The 19,425-nt window shown below is 59.8% G+C and overlaps 1 protein-coding gene across 2 annotated transcripts in view; it reads left to right on the forward strand.

Moving 5' to 3' along the window:
* The window catches only part of CCDC85C (coiled-coil domain containing 85C), a 78,837-nt gene that overhangs the window by 39,690 nt on the left and 19,722 nt on the right, over positions 1-19,425 (forward strand). For both annotated transcript variants that reach the window (XM_034993269.1, XM_034993271.1), the window contains exon 2: positions 15,719-15,795. In XM_034993269.1, coding sequence (XP_034849160.1) covers positions 15,719-15,795 — 77 coding nt within the window. The remainder of the gene's footprint in view (positions 1-15,718; positions 15,796-19,425) is intronic.

The raw sequence follows: 19,425 nt of genomic DNA on the forward strand, positions 1-19,425 counted from the left end.
GGAATTGCTACATGAGGCCATAGTTCCTTACAGTGATCCTGCCGTGTGTGTGTGTGTGTGTGTGTGTGTGTGTGTGATCATCACTGTTTCACAGATGGGAAAGCTGAGACTCAGTGGGTTCACGGGCCGTCCTAGGATCTCCCAGCCCAGCCCCAGGCCTGACCCCGGCTGCCAAGTGTTTGAACTAAGGTCCCTCCCACACTGCACGCGTGGGCAGGTATGAAGACCGCGTGTGCTGGCCACCCACATGCACCTGCTCACCGGGACAGGAGGGCATCCTTCAGCCACAACCACAGAGAGGCAGCTCTTCACCCAGAGCTCCTGGGGCCCCATCCCTGGTATGGAGGAGGCAGCTGGCTTGAGCGGCTCCTGCAAGGGAAGAGAAGCTCCATGCTGTGTGCACAGGAGGGCTGAGGCATTTACTTACTTCTGAGGGGGACACGCATTTGTTAGAGACAGGAGGATTTGGAAAAGGAGCAAGAAAACCAAAACACATGTCTAACCCAGTCCCCCAGATCCTGCTCTGAAGATTTTTCCTTTCTGGTTGAGCTGTTGGTTTTTTCCGCCGTTGCATGAGTGTTTGGGCTGCTGTTTATCTCGCCACAGGTTTAATGTGGAATCTGGCTTTTGTCGCTCAGCGCTGCATCAGATGCTTTCCTCTCTTGGTCTTCGCAAACCTTGTTAGTGTTGACAAAACATTCCTTCGGGTGGGCCAACCAGATGTTATGTACCTCTCGCCTGTCGCGGGACAAACACGGATGGTCTCCTGATGGTATGGGCAGCTCCCTCGTATTCCCGGCGCTGGCTTTGGCGGGCGCAGGTGCAGCTGGTGTGGGGCTGTGGCCGGGGCTCCCAGTTACCTCCGTGGACGTCACTCTGGGGGATGTGGCTGCATGGTGGTTGGGATGACAGTGTTGGTGCTGATACAAAGACTGGCCTTTGCTCAGCCTTTTCCCGTCTTGAAAACATCTCCAAGAGAAGGTGCATTGGTTTCCCGTGGCCGCCTCATTCCTTGATCGTTCTTGCCGGGTGCATTCGCTTCTTCGTGTCTGCTCTGTTTTTCCTGAACTGAACACTTGGGCTCACTCACGTGGGGACCACCCCGGGGGTCAGCGAGAGCAGGTGGAGTGCCGACCTGCTTGTCTGGACGCGGAGCTCTGCCGATCCGGCCCCAGTCCCGGCCACACGCCGCTCGCTCTCTTCAGCCTCTTTCCTGCAGAGCTGTCCTGTGACATTTCATCAGAATTTTTAAGGAGTGGGGACCTGCCAGGTGTTTGGCTTTGTCTTACGTTGCCTCAGGATTGGAGTCGGTGTGTGCATTTGGGGCAGGGACCACGGATGAGGACGCCGAGGGGTCACACGTCTGGTCTGGAGGCACCTGGCTGGTCCCAGCAGGCTTGGATCTGTTGGGTTCGGAGGTTTCCGGAAGGGCCCCCTGCTGTGAGGCGAGAGCAGTAAATCTTTGTGGCTAATAGATAACCCGTGGGGGCACGTTGAGATGGCCGTGTCCTGGTCCTCACTGGACCCTCGTGTGCCGGGCTGGCATCTGCTGGTTGTCACTCTGGCCTGTGAGTGGGGACTTCTGGCTCTCTCTTCCCTTCTACACTTAGCAGTTGGCGTTCTGCCGGGAGGGCCTCCCCCCTCTCCACGGCGGGCGTGTGTGCACGTCGTTTTTATCAGTGTGGACACAGGGATCCTTATTTTATCCAACGTGGTTGTAGTCCCCTGCTCTCATTAGGATCGTCATGGTCACCTTGCTTGGGACAGACTGCTGGCTGCAGGCCAGAGAGGAGAGGGAGTAGGAATTTGACGTGTCCTCACAGGGTCAGTGTGGGGCCCAGGGTGCCCGCTCTCGTCCTGGCCGTGCCACGGGATGGCCTGTGACCTCAGACAAGTGGGGCGAATACTCTGGGGTCCCAGGTTCGCCCTGATGTCAGAAGGGGAGGTTGGACAGGCTGAGCTTGAAGGCCTCTTTGTCCTGACCGCCCTCCGAGCTCCCCTCAGGGTCCCCCGCCAGGCCTTGTGCTGCTCTTCTGCTGAGACCTGGAGTTGGCTGTGGGGCAGTTCCTGGTGGCCAGCAGTCACCTGTCACCCGTGGGAGTGATGACACACTCCTGAGCGCCCCACGCCACTCCCTCCCTTCCTCCTGGCTCTTCACCTGCTGGGGGGAGGGAGGCTGGGGGGGTGGGGCCTTGTCTGCAAGACGGAGGCCTGTTTGTTTATTCTAGTTAGTAACCAGACATTGACCTCACCCTGGCACCAAGTCTCCTGACCTTCGGGTCTGTTCTCGTTCCTATCTTCCTTCAAGAAACACAGCTGCGTGGGCATGTGGCATGCAGCTGTGGCCCACGCCCACCATGCCCACCATGCCCACCACGCCCACCCATGCCTACCTGTGCCGGAAGGACCCTTGGAGGCTTTCAACTCCCTCGTTGTACAGAGGGGTGTTCCGGATCCCAGAGAAGGCAGGGGCAAGTGGTGACACGGCCAGAGCTGGAGCTCAGGCCCCTGGTGCTCTGAGTGCGTCCCTGACGGCAGGTGCTTGGGTGTCCGGGAGCCCTTCTTACAGTGCTCAGCCTCCCCGGTCACGTCTCCCAGCCCCAGGTGGGTGTTTGACCCTGTGGAAAGGACTAACGATTCCTGCTGTGTCTGAGGGCGGGGCTTCGAGGATCAAGAGCAAGGTGCAAGGGTGTGAGGGTTGCGAACCTTCCCCAGGCATCAGGAGGCTGCAGCAACGGCTAAGGGGTGTGCCCAGTGCCCTACCAATGGACCCTGGGCCTGGGTCCTGGGCTGCCGAGGCTGGCGGGGGCTGGGCGTCTGTCCAGCAGTGCGGGCTCCGCCAGAGGCGCCATGGGAGAGCTTTTGCGTGGGGCCAGCCAGCACTTCTTCCGCAGGTGCAGGAGGAGCGACACTGGGGAGGACACCGCTGGGGCGTTCAGGCAGGAAGACAGTAGGGACAGCTTCATAAGCAACGGGAACAAGACTGCTCCATGGTCCCAGGTGGCGGGGGAGGTGGGGTCTGCCTACAGGTGCTCAGCACGCAGTCACAGAGTCACCAGGTGCCACCTGGAGGGGCGCCCAGTGTGGGCTTCCTCCAAAGGATGGCTCTGAGAACGAGGCCTCCGTCTAAGATGGTGATGCCCAGACCCCGGGGGAAGTCCCTTGCTCAAGTGGCAGGAGGGGATTCGAACTCCAAGCTTGTGATTGGAAAGGCTGTGGAGGGACTAGTGAGAATTGTCAACTGCCCTCCAAATTCCTGAGCTGCTGTGGCATGGCCTGGGTATTCCAGAATCCTCCTGGCAGCCCGTGACGGGGCATCACTCCTTCCTTTACAGATGGCGATGCAGAGGCTCAGAGACGTTGATTCCCTAGTGCGAGGTCACACAGCTGTGAATACGCAGAGGCCCAGCTGACCCCCCTCCTCTCCTGACCTTTGACTCCGGCTCTGCCAGGGGAGGTCACTCTTCCACTGAGGGTCCCCGCCCTGGCCCGTGCTCAGCGGCCAGGGGTAACCAAGCGCCCGGCCAGCAGGACAGTTGGCTTTACAACCAAAGGGGACTCCGTGTTTGCTTCAAATACCCTACCAGTGTGCCTTGACTCAATCGGATTCACACTCCACTTCCTAAGGTCTGTGGTGATAGCCAGCCTTCGCTGGATCTGACAACGAGGCAGGTGCTGCGGGCCTGGGTGAGCCAGTGGAGGTGGCAGGCCCGGGTGGCGCCACTGTCCCCGCGGGTCATCCTGGTGGCCTGGAAGCCCCGGCTCGCCACTCCTTCCCATCAAGGTCGTGCCGTCCTCGTGTGGGCAGTGGGGCAGACGGGCTGGTTTTACTGAGCGCCCACTGAGCTCCCGGCCCCGTGCCAGGGGCTTTCGGACCTGCTGCCTCGGTCAGACCTCACGGCAGCCTCCCAAGCTCGGTTTTTATCCCATTTTTAAGTGACACACAGGCTCTGCGAGCCTAGGTGAGTCAGCTAAGGTCACGGCCCGCCTCTTGGTTCCTGTGGCTGCCGCACGTTGGCATCTTGTCTTCGGTTCCCAAGGTCAGCAGTGCTGAAGTCCGGGCGTCAGTGGGCTACGCTCTTCCCCGGGGCCCTGAGGGGAGGCTCTGCTCTCCTGCCTTCTCCAGGAGGCACTGCTCGCTAGCGGCCCCTTCCCCATCTTCTGAGCCAGCAGCCAGCTTTCCCTCCCTGCGTGGTCACACCGCCCTGTGACCGCAGCGGGGAACGCCCTCCCAGGCTCCGGGACCGGGGTTCAGGTGTGGGCACCTTTGGGGGGGACGGTCGTCTGCTGAGTACATGTCACTAGCCCAGGCTTTGATCTTCATCCCCAACGAGTCCCCTGTGACTTCACATGGGGAAGTCGAGGCCACGTGGACGGTGCTGCCGGGGCCGGGACCCTTGACCCGGGTCCTCCCGCACACCACTCTGCCTCTCCCTGCAGGACCCTCGGCGGCGGAGGCGGTCATGTGCACGTGGCTGGCCTAGTTCTTTCCCTTTGCGACACTCCCCGGGCTCGGGAGGGGTTGGGCCCTCCGGCCGCTGGAGGAGCACCACCTCCCCGGGACTTGGTGGGGGGAGTGGTGGCGCCTTTAAGCCGGTGATCCTTCGGTCAGTCTTCATCCTGCTGGGGGTTTTATGTGAAATGGGAAATGCGGTTTGCTGTCCCCATGCCAAGTGTGTGTCATTTCTAACTGGGCGGGTCCTCCCTGCCCCGCCTAATTGCAGGGATGCTGTCTTGCAGGGGTTCTGAGTCGCTTCGCTCCCGTCCTGCCCTGAGAGCTGCCCCTGGGTCATTTGGGACTCTTGCCCCCATTTCTCAGGGGCCTAATAGGCAGGGGCTTGTCCAAGGCCGCAGAGCAGGTGGGGCAAAGGGGTCTGCTCTTGTCCCCTAACTGTGTGCAGGAGGGTGACTTCCGCCTGTCAGCCTCTCCATCCTGTGGACCCCTCCCCTCCCCGTGGGCTCCTGACCTGCCGCGGTTGGACTGCTCCCATGGGGTGGGGGTGGCACTCAAGGAGCCTGTGGCCAGGGGTGCTTGGGGGTCTTCCGGAAGCAGCCTGGCCACCGGGAGCCAGGGAGGGGGTGTGCTGACATCAGGGGTTTGCAGTGTCTCTCCTGGAGGGTCTGTTGTGCTGCCCTGACTTTTTTCCTTTTACTTAGAAAGCATTATTTTTTTTTTGTCAGGAATTCTATAAAAAGCAACAAGCTTGGACAATGATGAGACAGCTGTTTATTCCACTGCCTACCTTTGTCAGATTGTCAGCAAGAATGCATGTTAGCTCCAGAGCCTTTTCTTTCAAGAAATAAAGTGTTAACAGGTGGAGACGAGGTGCGCGTGTGTGTCCCCCCCCCCCCCCCGCGCCCCGAGAGACCCTCAGCCTGGAATTCAGGGCCCATCATTCTCCTGCAGAGCTTTTTACTTCTCTTGTCGGTCACAGATCCGTGAAGGATGTGTGATGATGAGACTTTGCGGGAACGATGTCCTCTCTACACGTGTCCCTCGGCTACTTGCCCCCTGTGTTTTTGAGACCTGTCCTCGTTCATACCTCTAGCTCTTTTGTTTGTACCTCTACTGTTTTGTTGTTGGTTGAAACCAGTTTGTCCAGTTTTCCAGGAAGACATTTAGGGGGTTTCCAGTTTTTCCGCTGCCCCAGCGGGTGCTGGGGATGCGCTCTTGTTCCGTCTCCTCCCCCACCTGTGCTGGGCATCCTCGGGGGCGCGTGCGTCTTCTAGAGCAGGGAGCCACGCCAGGCTGCCCTCCGATCTGCTGCGCCGGTGGGCACCCCGCGTCCCCGGGTTCTTCAGCGCTCGCCATCGCCAAGTTCCCATGTGACACTCTGCTATCTTCTTGTCTTCATTTGCATTTCCCTGGTGACGCCCGCAGTCAGGCATCCCCTGGCGTATTTCCGCCCGTGACTCACCTTCCGTGGAGTCCTCACGTATTTCCTTACTGATCTGTAGCAGTTCAGTGTGTATTCCGTGCGACCCCCTGTCCGCTCTGGGCCGGACTTGCGCACAGCCCTTCCCGGACGGCAGCCGTTCTCCTGATGGTGCCCACAGATCCGCCGTCCGCCGTCGGGCGGGGCTGTAATCCTCAAACAGCCTTGACCGCCTTTCCCTTGATGGTTTGTTCTTTTTGTGTCTTGACCGAGAAGGCCTTTTTACCTGGAAGCGGAAGTTGTTCTTTTTCGTAACTGCCGCACTGAGACCAAGTTCACATGGTGTGTATGTTGTATAGGACATTGTACAACTCAGCGTTGTTGGGTATTTCACAGAGTTGCCCAGCCATCAAAACTGAGTCCAGAGCAGTATCATCACCCCAGGAAGAGGCTGTACTCGCTCGTTGTCATTCCCCAGTCCTCCTGCCGCATGGCCCCTGGCACCACCGATCGACCCTCTGTCTCTGCCTTTGCCTGTTCTGGACATTTCGTATCCGTGAAGTCCTACAGTATGTGGTGTTTGGCGATCGGCTTCTTCCCTGTAGCGTCAGGTTGCTAAGGTTCATTCCGCATGTTGTAGCATGTGTCAGAAAGGCCCCAATTTTAAATTTGTTCTTTCGCGTAGAACTCCTCTGACCCTGTGGGAACTGCTTTCCGTGTGTGGTGTGAGCTTGGGATCAAATTTCGTTCTAGAGAGCGGCCAGGCAGTTGCTGCCGATCTGCTCATGAAACACTCCGTCTCTCCCTGACGTGGTGGGCCACATGGCAGGCGTGCGAGCTTCTCTGGTTCTGGTTCCCGTCTGTCCCCTTCTCCACCCCACCCCCCCAACGTGGCTTTGGCGTCTTTCCATGGAGTCTGTTCCACACGGAGCTCTCTGGACTCCCACCATCCTGCAGTCCCACCACGTGGCTCGTGATAATTCTTGTTTTCACTGAACCAGTGAAGCACTGACCAGACGTGACGCTGCTACCTGAGGTGACCGCCTGGAGCCCCGCACCTTCTCTTGCTCCGGAGCCTTGGAGGCCTGCCGTTGCTTCTCATGCCTAGGGTGAGGTGCTTGCCAAGACCAGACCTCCCGCCTCACCTCCGGCCCCCCTGTGTCTGGGAACAGGGATCCCCTGGGTCTGATGACCCCGCCACACCTAGATTTTCCCAGTTTCCTGAGCTGGCCCCATTGGCCACACATTGCCACCTCTGCACGTGCCTGGAGTCCCCTGGTGTCCTGCCCCCACCAATGCCTCCCCACTGTTCCTGCCTCCTCTGAAGGACAGTTGGCCCGATCACACAGGGCCTGGCACTCAGTAGACATCTGCTTGACATCGAATGATAAAAGCAAAAGCCCTCCTTCCTGAAACTAGTTTGTATCTCCCTTTCTTGCTACTGAGGGGCTTGGTGCATAGATTTTGGGGCTCAGTAAATATGAGGTTCCCAGCCTTGCATGTGTGTTAGAATCACCCAGAGGGCATCTAAAATGCATATGGACATCCAGGCGCCTCCCCTGGAGTCTAATACCCTTGGTCTCATGGGGGAGGAGATCAGATGTTAAAAAGTCCCCAGGGAGTGTAGACGGAGCCATGCTGAGAGCCACTGGGCCAGGTGTGACTTGACCTCGGTGTGGCTAGGTGACCCTGCCAGGCAGGCTGGTAGACTTCCGTTCTTTGCCTCTATCGGTAATTTCCAATCATTCAGAGTGAAATCCCGGTTGCTGGGGGAGGAGACTGTGAAAGTGCCCTGTTAGTTTCTGGGCATGAAATTAACAGGAAGGGGATTCTTTTCCCCCTCTTCTCCTCTGGCTGGAAACAATGGCACAGTTTCAGTTGGAATTGCCAGGTTTCTCAGGCACCAGACGGAGAAATGAGGTTGAGTGTTTGGGCTGAGAACACCAGAGGCTACCAGGCAGATCCAAACTGGGCCTGTTCTCAGTCAGCCAAGTTGGACACAGCCCCCTTGAGATTGCAGTGTAGGGGGGGCCTTGTGGTTTTCCCTGGAATTAAATGCCAGGCACCCCTAAGCAGGGTGCTGATCCCCCGGGGCCCCCGGAGCTTTGCATGAAGCACACAAAGGGGCAGATAGGTAGCCAGGGGACAGCCATGGGTCTCAGGAGAGGCTGAGTGGCAAGCATGGAGAGATCCCAGGTTTCATTAATACAACTTTGATTTTCTCAGTGCCAGTTAATTTTCTTTCTTCTGTGGATGGAGAGGGTGGGGCTCCTGTTTGGCCATTCCGTTTCATCTCTTGAGTTGGTGGGGCGGGATTTAAGGTTTCCGTGATCCCGCCTGTCGGTTGGGAGGTGGAATCAGGGGAGGGGCCTGGTGCCAGCCTCTTGGCCCAGAGGCTGCTGGGCGAGTGTTTTCACTGTGTGACTTGGGGCTTGATACTTAACCTCTCTGAGACTCAGGCTCCTCTTCACTCAACAGGGATAGTAATAACAGGGCCTCTCTCATCAGCTTGGTGTGAGGATTACATGGAGTGACGGCTGGGGTTTTTGCCAGATGCCTAATGGCACCTAGTAGATGGTCAGTAAAATTTGTGTGGCCAGTGGGAGAACAGGTTACCTCCCTTCTCAGTGCCCTGCGTGGGCGTGAGAACTCTGTCCTACATCCAGGGCTCTGGAAGTCGTTGCTGAGCTTGTGGCCGGCTGCCTTGGCCCGGGCCCCTCTACACGCTCAGGTGGGTGGCCGAACAGAGGAGGGGGCAGCAGGGGCCAAGGTGCCCAGCCCTCCCAGCCTCCCTGGCTCAGTGTGGCTGCCCCTGGGAGGTGTCCTCACGGGAACCTGATGTTCCCCTGATATGCCTCCCTCAGCCCTCTCGTCCTCATCCATAAATAATACGTGTCTCACATTTAGCCCGCACCTCCTGGAGCCTCAGTGTGTGCCAGGAAGCAGATGCTGATGGGCATCGGCTCAGATGCTCCTGAGCCTGCCTGCCACCGTCCCACCTCCGTGGCTTTGCTCACGCTGTGCCCTGCTCAGACTTGCCTTCCATCCCCACTGCGCTGATCTGCCTGTCAGAGTCCTGCTTGCTCTTCAAGGCTCAGCTCAGATGCCGCCTCCTGCAGGAAGGAGCCCCCGATTTCTCCCTGTCAGCACATCCTTGCCCTCTGCCCCCTCCCCCAGGCTGTACTTCTTCAACTCTTTGCCCTTCAGCAAATGCGGTTATTCCCGCAGCTCCTTTGTTAGGCGGAGGGACCCTCACAGAGGGGGGCCATGCCCTTGGACAAGCAGGTGTGGCTGCTGGCCCTGCTGGTGCCCGGCTCTGTGAGCTTGGGCAGACCCATTCACTCTGCGAGCATCCTTCTCCCCTATAGGCCAGGCTTTCTGCCACCCTCCTGGCAGAGTCCCTGGGAGGGGCAGAGTGAGTGCATTGCACTGGGGTCGGAAGCAGCTTCTCGTGCCTCCTCACCTGCGTCAGGAGCCTTCAGCATTCCAGGGGCTTCTGTCCAGCACAGGATGCCCAGCAGAGGCCCAGGGTCCAGGGAGTAGGTGGGCTTGGGGTTAGAACATGCTCCAAGTCCTTTAAGGAGATGGACCATTTCCAGCTTCTGCTGGATCGGTGTCTGGGGCCTTGTCGAGGGACACCTAAAAGTGCCCTGGGTCAAGGGTGAGGGCAGCTGAGCGGACAGCTCCAAGACCTGCTGAGCCTGGCCTGTGGGCAGGGTGGGGGACAGAAGCCACTTGGGGACTGAGCAAGGGCCAGCAGGACCGGGTCCCGCAGGAAGTGTGGGCTTTGCTGCTTCTCTAGAGCCCAGGGCTGCACTGAGCCACTGAGCCAGACGGAAGGCAAGGCCTCTGGAGAGAGAAGCGGCGAAACCAGCTTACGGGGAAGCAGATGCCTTCGGGAGCCGCGTCCATCCGCTGGGGGCAGAGATGGAAGCCTGGAATGATGAGGGAGCTTCTGTTCGATGAGGCCCTTCTGCCCCGATGGATGGAGCCGCCGACCCTGGCGCCAAAGTGGGAGGAGGAGAGAATCGAATCCCCCGAGTGGTAGTGTGGAAATGTCAGCCACCCCCACGGAGGAGGCCCGGGGCGGGGTGCGCCTGGGTCTCCTGCTAATGACCTGCCACAAAGCTCCTGTCCCCCAGACCTTGTGGGCAGCCCCGCTCAGCGGGAGGAGGCCAGAGGCTTGGAAGGGGACGCAGCTGGTGGGCCAGGCCCTGTGTGTCACTGTGCGTCATCGTGCATCCCCCCCTTCCAGCCCCCACTGCTTCCTCTGGGGGGAGGGGCTCGTATTTTCTCCTAAGCGGTGACAGACACGATTGGCGCTCTGTGCAGATCCCCGTGGCACTTCCTGCTTCTGTGTCCACTGCCCGCGCCATCTGCCAGTACCCGCCTCTGCCTGGGAGCCCTTCCTGTGCACTCCCCAGCGGGGCAGTGCTGGGCTTCACCCCTGTCCCCCACGAGCAGCCCCCCTAGTGAGCCCTGGGGCAGGTGGGCTAACTCCGAGCCCCCCGGAGCCCCCCGGCAGACTGAAATTGCTTTCATCCGCTCCTTCTGTTCCCCGCCTCGCCTCCCACTCCCCTACCTGGGCTTCCCAGGGTCACCCTCCACACCCCGCGTGTCCTTGAATGCCCTGCCTCACCCCGGCTAACATGTGAGCTCCTGGTGTGGCCGGCCATTGCTGCTGAGGGACATTCTGAGCAGCACCTGCTCTTTGCACCCGGGATGCTCTGCCTTCTGTGTCTTGGGCAGTCCTCGTCGGGGTGTTCTGTGTGGGGTGTGGGTGCTGTGTTTCAGGCTGAGTACCTGCTGCTGGTGGGAGCTTGTAGGATAGGGAACTGACCCGCCGGCAGGATGCGTTCCTGTTAGGTCTTCAGGCTCTTCCTGAGCGAAAAGGCTTTTCCTTTTGCCTAGTGCAGAGTTGGTGAGGAGGGTTTCCAGGGCTGATTGGATGTGACCTCCTCTGGCTCCCACGTTCTTACCGTTTGGACTAACAGTGAGGCTGAGGCCACACTGCCTACCTGGGGAGGCTGTCAGGCTGGGGGAGATGTGACCCGACCCCAGACTCAGCCTCTGAGAAGGGAGGGTAGACTGGTGGTCTGCACCTGTGAGGGGAGCTTGCAGACCTGCGGGCTCTGTGAGTCCCTCCCATCCTCGGGCTGCAGAGCCCTCCACCCTCCCCGGGGAACACAGGATCCTCAAGGAGGCCGAAGCTAGGCTGACATTCTGGCTCTTGAAAGCAAGAATATTGCAGGCCCCGACCCCTTGCCGCCACCCTCCCCCCCCGATGGAAACTGGATTGTGAATCCTCCAGAATTAGTCCGGGGGGGCCTGGGGAAGGTCTGAGGGGACACACTGGCCGGCCCATCCTGGGGTCCCTTCTACCTCCTTCATTTTCCCCACAAGCAGCCAAGCCGAAAAATGATGCATCCCTCCCTTGGGGCCCCATTCCTCACCACTGCAAACCCTGGGATTAATTTAATTACACGCTCATCTCCGAGAGGCTGGGGCTCAGAGGCGCCCAGTGTGATCACGAGTTGCTCAAGGCTGCTGGGAAGGATCATCCTCCCAGGGAGCCAAGACCTCCGGGGCCTCCCAGCCCTGCCCGAGAAGGCCCATCTTGCAGCCATTCTGCCCTGCTGCAGGACGCCTGCTCTGACCCACGGGCGACATGATGTCTGGCTCCCGGGCTCCTGGCAGGCGCAGAGCCTGGTCTGGGGAGTTGAATGTGGCAGAAGAAGAGGAGGCTTCTCTAGGACATTGGGGGACAGCCTCAGATCCTTTTCAGATCCACTGGAATGGGCAGACTCAGGCTGGCCCTGGGCCTCGGGAAAGGCCCCGGCACCGGAGCTGGGAGAACTCTGATGGGCACCCTTCTGCTTCCGTGGTGTCAGTGGGTGGCTCGGCGCTGTGCCAGTGCAATAATTTAATCCTTTCTTTTTTTTTTTTTTAAATAAGCGGAAGATTTTTTTCCCTATTTTGGAAGTAGATTATTTGAAAATTAGCAAGAAGGGGTGTGAATGAATCAAGAACTCCCTTGTTCCCTCATGTGAGCAGCGCCACCATCAACATTTCCACGTGCCTCCTTCTGGAATTCACTTCAACACACAGATATTTTTAAATGTTGAGAGCAGTTCTACTTCTCGTTTTGAGTCCAGTGCTTTCCACCGGCGCGTGAAGGTTTTTCCTTATTGTCGAGAAGAGAAACCCTTCCTAAATATCCTTTGAGTGACAGGGTATACTCCTCTGCTTCTCTTGGACAAATAGTTATTTCCATTTCTGGCTGCCGTTGCTACACCATCTTTTTTTTTTTTATTTTAAAGATTTTTATTTATTTATTCATGAGAGAGAGAGAGAGAGACAGAGGGAGAAGCAGGCTCCCAAGTAGCAGAGAGCCTGATGCGGGACTCGATCCCAGGACCCTGGGATCATGACCTGAGCCGAAGGCAGACGCTTAACCATCTGAGCCACCCAGGCGCCCTGCTACACCATCTTTATAATTAGAATTCATTCTTTAGGGTAGATTTCTTTGGAAGTACCGGGTGATTTAAAATATTTCAAGGCCTCCTCTCTTGTTTGGAAATTAGAAAGAAAAGTCCACCGAAGCCTGGTGGTGTGAAGTGGACTTTGTTCTCTATAGCTGCTTGGAGTTAGGGGCAAACGGACACCGGTGGGTTGAGCAAGGACAGCACCTTGGCCGGTGTCCACGTGTGGCCTCTGAGGGAGGACAGCCAGCCCATGGGCCCTGAGGACTGGTCCTGACGGCAGTGGGTGGGCAGGTGGGCTGTTGCTGGGTCATTTGTCCCCCATAGCATTGCCTCTGCCCCTTCTCCTGGCACTGGCCCTGGACCCACTCTGCTGTCCTCTCTGCCATCCTGGGGAGTGTGGCGGACCCTGCTGGGGCCAAGGGCGCTGAGGCTGGTGGGCACATCTGCTGACTCCATTCCGCTCCACGACTCTGACTGCACTCTGACCAAGAAAGGAAATGCCGGGAGCTCCCGGTTGACCCCAGAGAAATTGGCAGAGGGAGCTAGAACTGTCCCCATACCGGGAAGCTGGGGGTGGGGGCAGGGGCCCCCCTTCCTATGACAGTGAGTGAGCTGACGGCCTGGCTGTGCACGGGTGACAGGTCCTCTCCTGAGTTCGGGGCTGTGCCTGGCAGCGCGGCCCATGGTGGGGGCTGCGGTGTGCGGTGGGGGGGGTGGCTTGTCGTGGCGCCCGAGGACTGGGCAGTTGCGGAGCGTCCCGGAGAGAGAGGCTTGCACAGGAACTATGGCTTCTTTCTGGGACCCGTGCCAACTTCTTTCAACCTCATGGCACTGTCAGCTCTGCTCAGAGCAACCAGGCACTTGGGGTCCTTAGCACCGACCTGCAGGGGGAGCGGGATGGTGGGGAGAGGGTCTGGCAGGCTGGGCCTGGGGCTCCCAGCTCACCTGCCAGCAGGTGGGGGACCCTGGTCCTCTTGGCCTCCTCATCTGGAAAGTGGGGAGGATGCCTGCTGGACCCTCACCAGGTGGGTGGTGGGTCTTCCCTCCCCCACCGACCCCACCCAGGGGCAGACCACGCAGGGGTCCGCTAGTTATTTGGATCTCCTTGTCTTAACGTGTGAGGATGAGAGAGCTGGGAGGATCTTTGTAGTTTTTGCCCACTGTTTCCCAGTGTTCCGGGGAACCCTTCCTGCTGACAGCATGAGGACCCAGAGAGGTGGGGAACCCCAGCTGCACCCCAACTCCGTCCCAATGCCCAGAGGGGCCTGGCACACCCTGAGCCATCAGGCCTGTTAGCGTGGGAGTGATGTGGGAAGGGATGTAGGGAGTGTCCGTCAGTCCCGGCTGGTTGAGAATGAACTGAGGCAGGAGGGCAGGGGGCAGGCACAGGGCATGGACTCTAGTGACCACCGGCTGAAGAAGGGTGCGAGGAATGCCTTTGTACAGCTGCGGCCACAGGGCTGGCCAGGGTCCCCTGCCCGGGCAGGTGGGATCTGCCCAGCGCCGGGCACTCATGCGGGGTCCAAGTGGGGAGGCCCTTGGGGTCACCCTCCTGGGGTCCAGCCCCCTCTCGCTGCTGCCCTGAGTTGTGCCGCGAACAAGCCCCTTGACGTCTCAGAACCTTGATTTCCTCGCTGTCAAAGGGACTCTGCAGAGCTGGGGGCTCGGTGAGGTGGCGTGGGGAGCAGCAGGCCCCCCCCAGCCGACTGGTAGTCACCAGTGCCATCCCCGAGGCTGAGGGCGGCAGGCCTGGTGAGGAGTGGCCCTTCTCCCTCTCTAGAAGGCCGGCATTCCTGAGAGCTGACTGGTGCTGACTCTGGCCGGAGGAGCTGGTTGTGTAATTCCCTTGCAGCTAGTGGGTGGGCCCGGCCGCCCCCCCATTCCCGCCCCGGGCTGGGCTGATGCTCCTGGGCCTGGTCCAGGGCTGGGTGGGCGGAGCTCCTGAGGTCCTTCCCCTGTGCTTGGAGAACAAAGTGCCCCACAGCGGGCAGCTCAGTGGGCAGAGGGGCACCTGTGTGTGAAAGCTGGGGTCGCCTCAGAGAATGGCCTTGCCCATGGCAGGCCCAGGCCGAGCTCCAGGGGAGGGAGGGCAGGCCATTCTGGGGAGGGGGCCGCCCGCTGAGCACCAGCGGGGGAGGGGCACCACATCCGTGTCCCCAGGGGGCCGGGCTGTGTGCTGGGGTGGGCAGATCTTCATTTTCCCACCGATGCATGATAGTCCAGCTTGTTCTCTGACAGCACCCAATCCCTTTTAGCCCACCCCGGTGTGTTAAAAGTCCCGTGGGGTCCGTCTCCCAAGGCTGCAGTGTAGAGAGGTGGCTTTGGTCAAAGGTGTGGTGATTTCTGAGCCAAAGGGCTGGTGGTGGAACCGTGGAGACTCTGTCCTGTCGGGGGCAGGTGGGTGCAGTAGGGGAGCGGTGGCTGGCCCAGTGGATGGCGTGTCTGGGCCATGTGAACTCTGGCGAGGTGCTCATGTGGATGAGAGGCTGCAGACCAGGCAGGGAGGTGCCCCGTGCATCCAGGTGGGACCTGACTGCCCACCTGCACGACCGCACCTGCCAAGATGGTTTGGTCCCCTTGCCTTCCCTGCTCTGTGGTCCACATCCGTCTCCTGGCCCCTCTGCTCTGTTGCCCTGGGCTCCCACCTTGGTAGTCTCCCTCATCCCAGCCTGGCCTGCAGGGACTTAGTCCTTGCTTTTCTCCTCTGCCGGCCCAGCCGATCTCTAGTCTGCTGGGGAGGCAGGACCAGGGCTCTGGGAGTCCGGGTGGTGGAATTTTGCCTGCCTTTCTGATGTGATTGTAAAACAGGTCAGTGTGGTGAGGGAGGGTGGATTTCAGAAACCCTGCTGCATTCCGAAACTGGGGGTGCATGGTTGGGGAGTGTGTCACTGGCTTGGCCCAGTACCCGGCTCCCGGCTGCTCTCGTCAGTAGAGTCCTTCCAGAATGATGGTGTCTCACTTGCATTATGTACCCCCTGCTCCCGCCCCAGCTGTGAATTGTTTAGAAGTTCCTGTGTGTTAGGCAGGGGGGAGCAGAGGAACCCTGGATGCGGACTCGGTATGCTCAGGAGACTCAGTTTCCCCATTGTGTTGGGGAGGGGGCTCCCTGGACCCCATTCCCTGCTGTGTGCTGCCCCCTGGCTCTGAGGGTCCTGTCAGGGGGATGTTTGGGAGCACTTTTTGGATGGGAAGTATGACAGAGGCTGAGGGAATAGGCACAGGACAGGTGGTAAGGGAACCCCTCGCCTTTCTGCAGGTTCTGGAAACCCCGGCCCAGAGGCTTCAGTCAGGGTGTGGGTCTCTCACTGGAAACCGAGTCTGCCGCGATTAACGTGCTCCCCACTTGTGTCGTTACAGATCCCTCGTCCACCTACATCAGGCAGCTGGAGACCAAGGTGAGGCTGCTGGAGGGTGACAAGGCCCTCCTCGCGCAGGTAGGCTGGCTGGGGGGAGACCGCGGGGGGCAGTGCCTACTGCACTCTGGGGGCCAGCGTGAGCCCTGCCCCTGACCCCCTGAGCCCCCCCCACCTGTGTCCCAGCTTACCTGGGGCTCCCTTCCCCCCTCACACCCATGGCTGCCCACCTGCCCCACTGCCATCCGAGGCAGCCCCTGGAACTTTGGGGTCATGGACCTTATCCTCACTCCATGGCCTTTGGGGTGTCCCCCGGTGGTCTGTGAGCCCCTCGGGCCAGTCCTGGGCCTGTCCCAGAGATGGTGTGGAATGCACAGTTGCTGAAGAAGGGGCTGCTTTGGCCCTCAGGCAGGCAGATCGAGGCCGGGGAGGGGCTGGCATGCCCCCACCCACACGGAGACCTCCCCCCTCCTGCATGCTGATCCTCTCCCGTCTGGGGCGCACTCTCCGCCCTCCTGGGCCTGGCTGGTGCCCACAGACAGATGAGGCTCTGTCTCATCCCCAGCACGTCCCCAGTGGGTTGGCGGGTTAGAGGCTGGAGGATGAGGGCAGTGCAGGGGGGAGGCCGGGCAGGGTAACAGCCAGAGCAGGGGGGACAGGCGGCTCTGTTCCTGCTGAGTGTGGCTGGAGCACGGGGGGGGGGGGGTCATGACTGTCAGGACGAGGGCCTTCTCTGCTGCGGGTGGGGCGGGGATGGGAGGCTGTGGTCAGCCCCGCACGGGGTCCTGGGGGCCTGCCGGCTTGGCCAACCCCTCCAGCCTCTCTCTCCCTCATACCCATCCTGGGCTTGATCTCCCCTCCCCCTCCCTTGCCATGCCCCCCCGCCCCCCGCCATGGCCCCCCCACCCTCCCAGCCAAGTGGCGGCCAGAATGCCCAGAGCGTTTCTCTGGGAACCAACCCCAGGGAGGGCTCAGCTGCCTGGCCCCGTTGCTAGGCGACCAGCAGGCTTGGCCACTGTCCTGCTCGGAAGCCCACGGCACCCTCTCTGCCCCTGGGCGGCTGCTGGGAGGCTCAGGGCCCAGGCACGGAGTACAGCCCCCACCTCTGCCGTCCTGCGCCTCACCCCTACGTGGGCTGCGTGGGCAGTTCCCACAGCCTAGCAGGACTGGGCCGAGTACACGGTTCACCCCCGACTCCTCCACACCCCCAAGGCCACTGCACCCATGTTCAGGTGTGGAGCCAGGCATCGAATTGCAAGGCTGGTTCGGTGACTTTATATGGTTTCAGGTCCTGTGTGGCAGAAGGGCTTGGCCACAAGGCCTGCTGGCTCCTTTGGCTCCTCGGGGCTGGGGGGGGAGTGCCGGGAGGGGCTGGGTCTCATCTGGCTGGGGGCTTGGGGCACCTTGCATTCCATGTGGGCCTGGCGTGGGCTGGGCTGCAGGAGTTGAGGCCGAGGTGATGCCAGGAGGAGTGGGGGTGGTGGGGGCCAGCATTAAGGCTCGGGGCCCTTTGCTTTGGAGCATGTACCTGTCCTGCTTGCTGCGGCCACTGGACAGCAGAATGAAGGCCAGGACCACGATCTGGACCCGAAGCCGTGGGTCAGTGGCCTCGTGAGTCTGTCCCCATCCGACTGTTCTTTGTTTCATGGTTCCCTTGGAGAAGCAGGTTGAGCGCCCAAAGCCCCGAATTCAGGATGCTGTGTGCCATGTTGTTCTGTGGTCCAACTGGGCATTGCTTGTGGCCCCTTTTCCACAAAGACAGGCGTGTCCCCAGCCCCGTGGCCCCTGCTGTCCCAGGCCACATTGTCCCATTGGGAAAATACACCCCAGTTCCCAGTGGTGGACCTGGCCGTGGACTTGGGGGAAATGTGCACACCATGGAGGGGTGGCCCTTCTATTCCTTCCTCCCTGGGGGCACCCCTGGTGTCACAAGGGAGGCCCCCCCATAGCTGTGCCCACTGGCCCCATGCCCACATGTAGAGAGGGGGAGGTTGTCAGGGGCCCTGTGTCTGGGCGTCAGGGCATGGCAGCTGTCTGCCCGCGCCCCGCCCCCAAGCCTGCTCAGACCTGCTCCCCGGGGTCAGACCTGGGGCCGTGGCCCAGAGGCAGCAACAGTAGGGTTCTGTCCTCCCTGCCTGGGCCGGGCCTGCTTGGCAAAGATGTCCATTAGATGGAGGGATGCAGAGCGCCACTGTTCTGAGCCAAGCGGGAGAGGTGAGAGAGAGAGAGACAGAGAGGGGCCCCCCTGGCCTGCTCTCGGCTTCCTGGTGGCAACTCACACCTCACTTGCTTCTGGATTCCTGGGGCAGCTCAGATGGCACCACTCTGTTTGCTCACCTGGAAAATGGGCACTCACACACTTCGTGTGTAATTGACGGCTTTAGGAGTACAGGGGTGACCAGGCCCAGGCCTGAGCATCTCCTTGTCCCAGCTAGCAGGACTCATGTGCATAGGGGGCTGCGGCAGGCCCACGATGACGGTCCTGGCCTCATTCTAGGGGAGTCCAGGGAAGAAAGGGTTTACTTTTTCTTCTTCCTCAGGAGGAAGGCATGGCCTCCTACCGATAGCCTTCCCAACCACCCCTAGGGGGGCTCGGCACTTAGTCTGAGCTCTCAGCCCTGTGAGCTGCTAGTTGTTGTGATCCTCCCTTGGGGAGCTTGGCCCCCACGTCTGCTGGACTGTCAGGTACTCGGGTTGGGCTGCTGGCTCTCTGTGGTCACATCTGCCTCTCCAGCGCTTAGCACAGCTGGACTAGGTGGATACATCTTGGGGAGCCCCTGGCCATCCCCTACCCAGAGTCCGAGGCTGGGAGGGGAGGCTGGCTCTTGCCCAGAATAAGGAAGTTCTGCTTCACTAAGATAGTGAGCATGCCATCTTTGGAGGTAATCAAGGGATGGATGACCATGTTTGGGAATCCTGGAGAAAGAGAGAGATTCCTGCCGGGGGTGGGATTCTGGCCTGGACCTCATGGGCCTGGCTTGTCGGACTTGATGATTCTGGCACTTAAGTCTTGCCACCGAAATCAAATTGCACAAAAACCTCCAGCTCTGCAGAGAGTGGAGAGCACCTGCCTTTTGGCGAGAAGCGGGAGAGAGCAGGATTTGTCTTTGAAGCACCTTCAGGGGACGTGGCTTCAGGGTTTGGGCAGGAGGGCGGCGAGCCTCTGCGGCCCCCACTTCCCGCTGCCCCCGCCGCTCCCCTCATGGCCTCTGTTTAACTCCAAAATGGCTTTAATTAAAAATGTGCCAGTGCGTTCACAGAAGTAAATTACTATATTGCAGTTCGTATTTTCTTTTCTTGCGTTGGCTTTAAAATTTCGTCAACACAGCTGCTTCCTCCGTGATGATTCATTTTGGGCCCCCCCGCACACGTTAGTATTTTTCTTGGGGATTCTGTGCCCGGCTGGGCTGCGCTGGGCTGGGGGCAGCTGGCATTGATGCTGGGGCCTGGCTCCTTCGGTTCCCGCGGTTCCCTCCCCTGCTGGGCTGAGAGATGAAGCCTCCGTGTTCGCCCAGGAGCTGGCTTTTCATTTTATTTATTTATTTTTTTATTCTTATGTTAATCACCATACATTACATCATTAGTTTTAGATGTAGTGTTCCATGATTCATTGTTTGTGCATAACACCCAGTGCTCCATGCAGAATGTGCCCTCCTCAATACCCACCACCAGGCTAACCCATCCTCCCACCCCCCTCCCCTCTAGAACCCT

Source organism: Mirounga leonina, unplaced genomic scaffold (assembly GCF_011800145.1).
Source record: "Mirounga leonina isolate KUSES-001 unplaced genomic scaffold, KU_Mleo_1.0 Mir_82, whole genome shotgun sequence".
Taxonomy (NCBI): domain Eukaryota; kingdom Metazoa; phylum Chordata; class Mammalia; order Carnivora; family Phocidae; genus Mirounga; species Mirounga leonina.